Source organism: Siphateles boraxobius, unplaced genomic scaffold, assembly GCF_051911475.1.
Source record: "Siphateles boraxobius isolate OS27281-9 unplaced genomic scaffold, OSU_SipBor_1 12, whole genome shotgun sequence".
Classification (NCBI taxonomy): domain Eukaryota; kingdom Metazoa; phylum Chordata; class Actinopteri; order Cypriniformes; family Leuciscidae; genus Siphateles; species Siphateles boraxobius.
The window spans coordinates 27482257-27494280 of NW_027508722.1; the positions used below are offsets into that span (position 1 = coordinate 27482257).

General features: G+C 38.1%; 1 protein-coding gene across 1 annotated transcript in view; it reads left to right on the plus strand.

Annotated features, from left to right (window-relative positions):
- Positions 1–10403, plus strand: part of fhl3a (four and a half LIM domains 3a) — a 54268-nt gene extending 43865 nt beyond the window's left edge. Inside the window, exons 2-6 of the mRNA XM_077217158.1 lie at positions 707–886; positions 2942–3116; positions 6879–7048; positions 8471–8657; positions 8821–10403. Of these exons, the coding sequence (XP_077073273.1) occupies positions 731–886; positions 2942–3116; positions 6879–7048; positions 8471–8657; positions 8821–8972 (840 nt within the window). The 5' untranslated portion in view covers positions 707–730 and the 3' untranslated portion in view covers positions 8973–10403. The remainder of the gene's footprint in view (positions 1–706; positions 887–2941; positions 3117–6878; positions 7049–8470; positions 8658–8820) is intronic.
- Positions 10404–12024: the final 1621 nt, after the last annotated feature.

Consider the following 12024-nt stretch of genomic DNA (forward strand, 5'->3'; position numbering starts at 1 on the left):
CAATATTAATAGATCTATCAGTCTGATTTGTGAACATTAAATTATGATTTAATGTTTACCTAATTAAGTAGTCCTATATAATTTGCTGAAAGGCACCGAAAGGCTTGTCATTTTAGGGGCCGTTCACACAGCACGTGATCTTGCTTTAAAAAAAGCAAGATGCAGACAAAACGGATTGGAAAAAAGACCTTGAGATGGATTTTTTTAAAGTTAAAAGTACTTTTTAAAAAAATAGCCACTGTGTTTGTGACACACTGTGTCTTAAAAAAACAGCAGTCACAGTGTGAGATGGTGATAAAAAATGTTGAAAAGCATCGCTCAAAGCCATCTTTGCTCGTTGGCCAAGCAAAACAAAGCTCTTAAAACAATGGTTATTTCTCTAAAAGTGAGCTCCTATTGAAGCTCTGCTGCAGCTGCCACGTCACACGCAGCACAGAGTCGAGCGCTTGCTAAAATTCCAGCTTCCTCCCTCTCATTTCCCAGCTATCATCACAGAGCTATAAAACTTAATAGACGTTTTGCACAGTGCCTCATGACGGATCTGCCATGTATGTGTTTGTTAGTGTCTCTCTCTCTCTCTCTCTCTCTCTCTCCCTCTCTCTCTCTCTCTCTCTCTCTCTCTCTCTCTCTCTCTCTCTATCTCTCTCTCTCTCTCTCTCAGGGCGATGTAGCTGACAACCAACTGTACCTTCTGTGTGTGTTACAGGGACTGACTCGGATCAGGATCAACATGAGCGAGCGCTTTGACTGTGACAACTGCAAGGAGTCCCTATACGGCAGGAAGTACATCCAGGCGGAGGACAACCCTTACTGCATCCCTTGCTACGATAGCCTGTTCGCCAACACCTGTGATGAGTGCAAAGAGCTGATTGGCCACGATTCAAGAGTGAGTTGCACTAATTATTGGGATAGTTCTCCTAATTTACACACCCATGTGTCATTCCAAACCTGTATGACTTTATATCTCCTGTGGAACACAAAAGAAGATATTTTGCAGAAGGTTTAAGCTGCTCTTTTAAATACAAAAAAAATTATTGTTTAAAATTATTATTAATTTAATGAGTTTACCGGGGGGGGGGGGGGTAGACTCAATTACACTGTGAAAGCTTTTTTTATGTGGTTTCAGCCTGACACTGTCCGTTTGGCAGTTCTTTTGAGAAAGGCATTTGTTGTCCAATTAGAAATGTCATTCAACTTCAGTCAGGGCAACAATATTGAAAACCTCAGGCAAAACATTAGCAACCAATTGAGACTTTAATCCTTTCCGTTTTGAGGGTAACTAATCCCTTCTAAATTAAATAAAAACCAAACAATGCAGTTAATATAGTACTGTAGTAAACTCCTCATAGGAAATCAGGAATCTGTGCACAAATAGACAAAGCTTCTGATGACAATGAAGGACAGCAGATGCTAAATAAAGTCGCTGTTTGCCTTGGCCATTTGCAGCACAGGTCATAAATTTCACCCTCCCTGTCTTATTACTATGTGTTTACATATTTTACATGAGGAGTCGACGACCCAGACGCCATGTACTCCACACACACACAAATAACTAGATGCACATGTGCTAGCAATTGATATGCTGTTTCATTGCCATTATTTGAGATCAGAAATGTATTTGGGATTGTGGAAAACCTGTTTCATTTGTGGCCTCTTTTTACTTTTTTTCCTACAAACAAGGCTAATCTGTGGGTTTGTCAACTTATTTTTAATATTCTAATTTGGAGACACCAGTGCAACCTCTGCTGCTAGCTCACGTTTGTACATTTACAGTACATAACATTTATGCATTTGGAAGATACTTTCATCCAAGCGACTTGCATTGCATTTGCACAGGTATACATTTACATCTTTATAGCTGGGAATCAAACCCATGATCTTGGCGTTGTTAGTAACATGCACTACTGTTTGAGCTACAAGAAAGCTAGTGAAAACCTGTTGGTTTAAAGGGAGAGTTTAACTTAAAGGAGTAGTTCACTTTAAAATGAAAATTACTCCATGATTTACTCACCCTCAAGCCATCCTAGGTGTATATGACTTTCTTCTTTCAGACGAATACAATCGGAGTTATATAAAAAAATATCCTTTGGCTCTTCCAAGCTTGATAATGGCAGTGAATTGCAACCAACAGTTTGAAGCTTAAAAAAGTGAATCCATCCATCATAAACAAAATTCACGCGGCTCCGGGGGGTTAATAAAGGCCTTCTGAAGCAAAGCGATGTGTAAGAAGTTTGTGTAAGAAAAATATTAATATTTAAAACTTCATAAAGTAAAATAACTTGCTTCCGGCCAAACATACGGATTCGACTTTGAAGTCTAAAGCGCAACTTAAACGAGTAATGCGACGTATTGCTGATATTTACACTACGCCTTACGCTACTTCTGACGTCATGAGTTGCGTAAGTTGTGCATTAGGCGCAAGTGCACTGTGTATGTTTGGCCCCAAGCTAGTTATTTTACTTTGTAAAATGTTAAATATTTTTCTTACACAAACTCATCGATTTGCTTCAGAAGGCCTTTTTTAACCCCCCGGAGCCGTATGGAGTTCGTTTATGATGGATGGATTCACTTTTTTAAGCTTTAAACTGTTGGTTGCAATTCACTGCCATTATGCCATTATATTATCTTCCATCCTTGGAAGAGCCAAGGATATTTTTTAATATAGCTCCGATTGTATTCGTCTGAAAGAAGAAAGTCATATACACCTAGGATGGCTTGAGGGTGAGTAAATTATGGGCTAATTTTCATTTTAAAATGAACTACTCCTTTAAAAATTAAAAATACATTACAAACCCGTATGACTTCTTATGTGGTTCACAAATGTTTGTTCTTCAACATTTCTCTTTTTGTGTTCCAAGGAACAAAGAACGTCATATGACATGATATTTGTGTGAACTATCTCTTAAAATGTTCGGTAACATGCCTGTGTTGTGTGATTCAGGAGCTGTTTTACGAGGACCGTCACTACCACGAACACTGCTTCCGCTGTTTCCGCTGCGACCGTTCGTTGGCCGACGAGCCCTTCACCAGCCAGGACGATGCTCTTCTCTGCAATGACTGCTACTGCAACGAGTTCTCCTCCAAATGTGTGGCCTGTGATAAAACCGTCATGCCTGGTACAAATGACATCAGCACACCACAGACCCCACTGGTCATAACTCATGTCATTATCTGATATATTCTGTTCAGACTGGTTTCAAGTCCAGTTCCTTTTTTGCCGCTCCTTTAGTTTGTTCTCAATCCTGTTGTGTAAGACTGCAAGTCTTCACACTTTTGAAACAGACAGCTTGCCATGACCACAGGTATGCAGGTAACATTAGATTCACAAACATTAAGGAGCCAAAACAGAGAAAGGGGGAAGGTTGCAAAGTTCTGCCAAAGCAAATCCAAGGTACTAGCTGCATGACTAAAGTAGAAAGAAGTGAGAGAGCGGTGAGGACCAGGTTAGATGTGACAAAATAATTGCCAGTCTGCCTGGCTTGCTGTCTCTCAGCTAAATCATTGCGCATGGCTGCCGTCCAAGCCTCTGAAGATAGGAGGAGATAAGCCAGTAAAATATTTCAGCAAGGCTGCATCCATCTGAAAAGTAGGTAAAAATTCCAGGAGGTTACGTGTGTTCTTTTACAAGGCTTGCAAGGTGATGCCTATATTGAAAGAACATTACATATTTTTATAATGCCTGCAAGGCCCAAGTGTGAAACTTCTGCAACTAACTCCTGAACCACTTAGATTACTGTTCAACAGTTTGGGGTCAATAAGATTTCTTATATTTTTATTTTATTTTATTAATGCTTTTATTCAGCAATGATATAGTAAATTAATCAAAATTGACAGATTTTTATTCAATATTCTATCCATCAAATGTGTCAAAGTTTCCACAAAACTATTAAGCAAGCAAAATTGTTATAAGCATTGATAATAATAAGAAATGATTCTTGAGCACCAAATCAGCATGTCATAATTTCTTGAGGATCATGTGACACTGAAGACTGGATTAATAGCTAAAAATTAAGCTTTGCCATCACAGAAATACATCGCATTGTAAAATATATTACTATAGAAAATATCGTAATATATTTGTCTGAACTGTTGTGTAATTCCATTCAAACTTTATTTTGTAGGTCATTTTAGTTTTATGTGTGTTAATCTTTTTGCTTTTTGTAATACTTTTAATACTTTTAATACTTTGAAAATTTCCAATTGACTTAGAATGTTTGAATGTTAGAATGTTCATCACTGAAATTATAACCAAAGGTGATGTCGTCACATTATTTTAATACTGAATTGTGAGTGATCTTCTTCCTGACATTTATTTGCATATTGAATTGCAGTTGTTTTTCTTGCACATATTTAACATTAAAAAGTCGCCTTTAGACTAAAAGACGTGTGCTGAGTATCATGACAATGGAAAGCGGATTTGATGTGAATTTGTAATTTTAACACTTATTTTGCTGCTTTGCAAACACTGCTGTTTTGTGACTAAATGCATAAGGAAATTGTACATGTGCAGGAAAAACAGTAAAATGTGTTGCCATCTTTTCCTGACTAAATGGATTGTGGGTGAGAACGAACACATAATTTATTAATATTTGATTTGATTAGCCATGAAACCAAATTATTCACTGGTGAGTCATGTCACGGAATTGAGATATTGAGTGAACTGTACACGTCATCTCGAGTCACGTTTGACTCTTTTATGATCTACACAATACATAAGGATAGCTTCCATGGAACGTGCTGAAAGAGATGTAGCAGTTGTGCAGGGATGACATCCGAATCCCAGAAGACTTATTGACCACTGGTTCCTTTAGAGATTTTCCTGGGGTTTTATAATGGGGGTTTTAAATTAATGAGTGAAATAAAGCCTGTGGTAAGCATAACTTGACAATACTCTGACGTTTTGTTCTACAACATACACCGCACGCACTCACATTGCAAACTGCCTTATCTAGTTACTTAATAGAAACATACGTTTTTAAAAATAAACATTGCTGCTTCAAAATTCACGTTTTCATTATGGCTGTGTAATTTGCGTTGTAGAACAAAATGTCATCATACTTATCATCAGTATCATAAAGTTATGTTTACCACACGCTTTATTTTACTCATAAATATAAAAACCCCATAAGAAAATCTCGAAGGAACCACTGGCGAATTAGTGTTCCAGGTTCTGAAATCATCCCTGCACCACTCTATTTCCTCCTTGAAATGTAAATCAAGTTGCTATTGACATTAAAACCGGTGGCTTTTTAGGTTATTTTTTAGGTAAATCCAGTGAACAAATCAAACTGTATTACAACCTCCAAAAGTTGCAAAACCGTAAACAAGAAGATAAAAAATATTCTGCCACAATTTTGAATCCAAAATCATGCATGTAATCTGAGGGCTACATTATAGGAAGAGAAACACATTGTTAGTGGTTTGTGATGTACAGATGACAAGGGAAAAAGAAAAGGATGGAAGGCTCTGTTTCACAGATTGTACTTTGCTTTGATGAATGTGGTGACATATTTTGAGGTGAGTTTTGAACTTGAGCGAGACAGCCTTGATGTAACTTGATATTTCTTCTAAATGTCTTTCATTATCCAGGGGATTACGACCTTTATCTTTTGCTCTCTGTGTAAAGCTTTGGTGATTTTGACAGTGGGGCCTCTTGAGTAGGTTCTCAGCAGGGCTTTTGATCTGGTTAACGTGTGAAACGCTTAGTGCATTATGAGCGTAAACCTTTAACCTTCTAATCAGTTGATGAGCCTCGACTGTCAGGTCATCATTTTGTCACTAAGAAAGCTCAAATTCGTCTTTTGTAGGGAAATCTCAGCGATATGTAGTCTCAGTTGAGATCTCTTAGGAAACATGCAGTTGTCTTTCAAATTGGGTGAAATGGCTGTTAGTGGCATGCTCCCAAAATGGGATGCTGCAAAGTATAGGTGGTTATGATGATCCTCCACTTCTGTTAAGCTCCTTTGGTGGTCCTAGATTTTAGAAATACTTTTCCACCAAAATGGCATCATTGCTTAATGCCCAGGACATACTTAACGACTAAACTTACAGACTGTTTCCAACAACTGCTGCAGATTTTAAACACCAACTGAACACGACTCTGTGCTTTTGGGCATGATCAGTCGTAAGTATTAAATTACATTCATAATCGGCCTTACAGTCGTTAGGTGTGTCCTGGTTTAACTGGGAAATCTTACATGTATCAGAACACAGACGTTTCCCCGTGACTTAATGACAAAACATGGCGTAACTGAGCATGTTACTTAGTAACCAGTGGACACAAATAAAAAAAGAGCACCATGGTTTTTGTCTTATTTGCAGCGGTGGACAGTAACAAAACATTTGTACTTTGTTACTGTACTTAAGTACATTTTTCAAGTATCTGTACTCTTTGAGTATTTCAATTTTGGGAAACTTGCATAATATTGCAGTTTTTACTCCACTACATTTCAGAAAAACATGTCGTTCCTTGTTATTTTGAATGAAAAAAAAAACGGCACCCCCTCAGAGTCGGTGTCCAATTCGTGAATGAGCTGTTTCTTTTCAATCAACTTGTTAAATCGGTACACAGATCTCACTGAATGATTCATTCGTGAATTGGACTGATCCGATTGCATCTGTTCTTGAGTCAACAACTCACTGATTCAAATGATCCGGTCAGAGCGAGTCTCCAATTAGTATTGAATTCACAAGTCTGATATGTTTATTAAACTTATTTCAAATAAATTAAATTGGCATATAATTTTATTAATCGATTCACAGCCCTAGTTATTATATGTTTAAAGTTACTTTACCAGCAAAAGTTATAGACCTTGTAGCACCGTGGTTTGAGCAGGAACTTGTTTGTTTTAAAGGCTTCCTTTCTTTTTCTCTCACAGGAACCAGGAAGCTTGAGTATGCTGGCTCCACATGGCATGAGAGCTGTTTCATTTGCAACAGCTGTCAACAGCCAATAGGCTCCAAGTCCTTTATCCCAGATAAAGATGACCACTATTGCGTACCCTGCTATGAGAACAAGTTCGCACCACGCTGTACCCGATGTAAACAGGTCAGTGGTGGGATTTCACTAGTCTCTCTTCCTGAAATACATAACCATGTGTTCCTCATCAGTCTACACACATTCCTCCACAGAAAGTCAGAATTCTGACCTCATTTCTCCTTCCTGTTGCATATTAGAACACTAGTCACTGATTAACTCTGGCTGTCAATTTCACATCCTGTCTTGACAGGCAACCATCTGTTTGGAGTATTGGCTCTGTATTTCAGTTAAATACAAAAAACACATTTATTAATTTAGCTGACAGATAAAATGATTATCTGCAGGGATGTGGAAAAGTATGTTTTTTCAAAAATCTGTATAATTAGGCTGGTTTTGAGTTCACCTCACCCTGATTTGATAAGTTGATAACAGCTAGATGGTATGCAAAGGAATAAAACTGTAGGCTATGTGGAAGTCTCAAAAATTTTACTAACTCAAACTCTCAAAAATTATTCTGAACATGTAAGGCTGTAACAGTGGTGCTTTAAACTTGCTTCAGATCTAGATAAAACTACTCAATTGTTGGACAACTAGTAAACTTCTCAACTATAGTGAACAATCCCTAGCACACAATTGTTACATATTATATGAATGCAGTGAGGATTTCTTTAAGACTGCAAGGGAAGCTCGGCTTCCCCTATAATGTTAAACAATTAATGGTGAAATATGTACTATTGTGTTAACATTTTATTGACAAAAAATGCGTTAGAACATGTTAATCTCGAAGCAGAGTTTGTTCAGAATCAGCTAAATATACCAGATCGGCTGACTCGATTTCCTTCTCGTTTATTCCCGAAGCGTCACAGTGCATTTCCCTGTTGCAGCCGAGCGTCCATTGACTTCAATGGGGTTGCTTTGAACAGTTTTTTTCAGTGCTTCGAAACTAGACAGTTATTGGATAAATGCTGCGATTATGTCAGCTTCAGCTTCTCTGGGGTGAATGGAGGATTGGGCGGGCCTGAACTCTGGGCTTCTACGTGATGATTGGAGGGTCTATCGAAAGACTGCATCTCCTTTTGATTGACAGCGATTTTGTACTATAAAAAGTCGCTGACGCTGAAGCTATTCGAGCTCAGTCCCATCGCGGATTTTGCAAGTGTAGTCGAAACACAAACTGCTGCAATCTATTTCTTGGTATTTGCTTGGCGAAATTGCTAACCAATTTTCATCTAAAATTTCACAAAATTATACACCACATTCCTTGTTTCAGTTTAACCTAATTCCCACATTTCCTCCGTTGAGTTTAATATCTTTTTTTTTTTAGATCGTTTGTTCATTCATTCATTAATACAGCTTCCCCTCTTTGAAAGACCAGCAGACGCCACTGTATGAATGAACACTCAAGACTGACAAGATGTTTTATGTCTAACAAAAAATGGTTACAAAGAAGTTGTAACTATTGTTTGGTGTTTATGTCTCTGTTGAACTCAGGCCTTGGCTAAAGGTGGTGTGACCTATAGAGATGAGCCGTGGCATAAGGAGTGCTTTGTGTGCACAAGCTGTAAAGTCCAACTAGCTGGCCAGCACTTCACCTCCCGTGAGGATAGCCCATACTGCCTCAAATGTTTTGGAAACCTGTACGCTAAGAAGTGTGAAGCCTGCAGCAAACCCATTACAGGTAAAAGATGCATGGATGTCACTTTGTTTTAAAAAACGATTTGGAGCTTTATGGGTCGAGGATTACAGATGTGTTCATTTAGACTTTGTGAAATGATTTTGTCATGAACTCGTTTAATAAAAAAAAGTTATAAATATCTTTCGGAATTTTTATTTCCTTTTAGGTTTTGGTGGAGGAAAGTACATCTCGTTTGAGGAGCGGCAATGGCACCAGCCCTGCTTCACCTGCTCTCGATGCTCCGTGTCCCTGGTGGGTGCCGGCTTCTTTCCCGAGCAAGACGAGATCCTCTGTCGCAACTGCAACAGCAACCTATAGAACGCAACCCCCATCCACACACCTTACCTTCGCATATACATACATTCGTCTTTATTTTACACTGCTGTGCCCTCACCTGAGAACTTCCCATCTCAATTGACGCCCAGCTGTTTGAGATTACAGCAAACTACCCCCTCACACAATGGTCTCAGCTTCACCAAAATACTGCTACCGGAAAAAAATACCAGATAAACAAGACTTTTAAAAGATGCACCAAAGACTTGAAAGCCATGCAACATTGAGTCCCTACTATTAGTCTATCCGTTGCACAGTCCAGAATCAACACTCCATTATTGTGTAGGTCTCCTGTCAAACATAAAAATATCTGATGTGCCTACTAGTTATTCCCATCTTTATTTTTTCCTGGCCAACCAGAGCTGTCATTAGGCTGGTAATGGTCATTAATGGGTGGATGTAGCCTTGTGTTTTCGGCTTGTGAAAGAACTCAAACAGATTCCTTCATAAACACCCAAAGGTTAAAGGTTTGGTGTTCTGTTAAAGTGACTGAACGGCCATTTAAAATTGTTCTAAACACTCTGCGCCAAGTAAAGTGAAATAACAGGAATGAATGCACAACTTATTTTGCATTTTGGGTACAATAAAAGTTACACTTTGAGAAGCAACGACCCAAAGCTAAACATCTAGCTTTTACACACCATGTATGACACATAAATATGTATGTGACTGTTGAATGCTGTAGTTAGTGAGCACTTTTTCTAAAACTTCACTAAAACCTTTTGTTTCTAAACAGAATTGTCCTCTTGATGCATTGCACAAGCATTCAAAACAGTGGAGAGTCTTCCAAAATGCATAGAAATGTCAGAAAAAATAGCAGCTCAAATGTTTCTGCGGTCCATAGATGAGTGGAAAAATTAAGTTTGAAATGCATTTTGTATACAGGTGGAAGACGGACTTGCATTTGCACTACCATAGCTTGAATTATCTATAGAAGCACAGAAACTAAGATACAGCACACGTTACACTGTATATACACAAACTACATACTATTTCCTGTTCACTTTCTGTTTTTTAATTGTTTGATAATTTGTCTACATTATGACCTCTACAGTCTGAATTTTCTTAAATCTTTATAAACATGTCTCTGTGTTAAGAGTGAATGCAATTAAACAATATTTGTGTCAGCATGTCACAAATGATAGTATGCATGTTGTCAAATTGAGTCAGTAAGTATTCTAATTTTTTAATGCCAATTTTACTAGTTTCACTCTCTGGATATTTCTAAATTTATAAGTAAATGTTCACTTTGAGCTTAAATGCAGGGGAGAAAGAGTTGGCTAATGTGCATTTAATGAAAATTTACTCAAGTGATACAAGCTTTGTAAGTTTGGGGTGTGGTAATAAAAAAACATTTCATTTTTTAAAAATTAAAAACAATTGTTATTGATTGTTAATAAATATTTGATAAACAAATTTTAACGTCTTTTTTTCAGACTAGATTATGCAAAACCACCAAAAACAAGTATTTTTGGTACAAATTGACTAAATTTAGGCCAAAGACATTCAATTGCATACCCAAGAGCCTACTATCCAATACAGTCTTCAATCTCATTCGGGGTTACCTTGTGCCTCTAGATGGGTGTGTTTATGTACAAACGTGCTGAATGTGCTATTTCTTCGCCTTGATGAGGCATAAGAACTTAAAACAAACACGTGGCCAAACCCGCTCTCTCTCAACACTGGTGAAGGTCTTCCTCCCCTTCTCTTTTTCAGCTTTTTCACCAAAGAAGGAAATGGAAAAGCAGAACGGGTGATGCTGGTGGGGGAGGGAGGCCTTCTGGTAGAGTTGGGATAGCACGTGGGAGAGAACAGCCAAAAACGAAAATGAGAGGGCGACAGAAGAGAGAGGGAGGGAAGATTGAAGTTTTTGGAGCTGGTCCATGACACTTCCACTGGGGTTCAGTTACATACACACAGTCAAGAGGTTTATGGGAAAAAGACGGTCAGTGAGGCAATAGAGGATGGTTATGAGTATCACATGAGTGGTGGGTGAATCATTACCAAGGAAGGCTTGTGGGAAAACCGGACACTGAAGTTGAAGCGATTCAAAACTACACCGACTGGCGTGGCTCCTGTATTTAATTCATCATAAAGTTAGGAAGCCACCAAAACTGATACAGTCACTCAGATGAATGATGAAGCCCAACAACTGCAGAAAAACACAATTGTGAAACCTCGTCTATTATCCAGTTGTAAATGGATTAACTTTACCTGACAGTCTAATGTCTGCGCTGTGTGTATTAAAATATGAACAATGCAGCTGATACACATGTATACTAGTGCAGCAGGTCAGCAAAGCATTGTGCTCGTGGGGTAAAACCAAGGGGTTAAATATTTGTTGGTTAGCATGATGCTGTTAGCCCCTACTGGTAGTTATCTGTAATACTAACTGGTTTTTCCATTAACAAACATCCAAAAGTAGCCATGTATTGTGACAAAATACATGGAATTGCAAATACCAGTTTGCAAAAAGAAGAGGATCAAGAACTGATCCCTGGGGTACACTTCTTGTGAAAAAGGGAGAAAGGGATTGTGTTAATGAAAAAACAAACAGCTACTAAGTGAACCAGAAGCAACTTGTGTCCGCGATGCCAATTGCTGAGTATTATTTCAGAGAGTATCAAATTTCATGGGTAAAGGTTCAAATTGAGAAGATTGAGACAACAGAAAGGAGGAGGTCATTAACAACCTGCTATGTCAAGGATGAAATCCAGACTAGAAAGGCTTATACAGATTATTTGAAACTTGCAAATTAAATGGAGCTGACAGGATAAAATTATCTTCAAAACATTTTCTTTTAAAGGTAGATTTAAAATACATCATGTGTAATTATTTAAATCTGCAGGATCTTGACAACATTCCTTGAGGATTGGTGTGACAACATCAGAATTGTTTTGCCTCACAAAAAAGGGAGGATAGATAGGGGATGAGTGCGGGATGCTGTTCTCTAGATAATATACTAAAGAAGGATCACCAATAAAGGAGAGACTGATAAGTGCAGAAACTTCAGAAGAAAGTCCAAAGAGGGAATAGT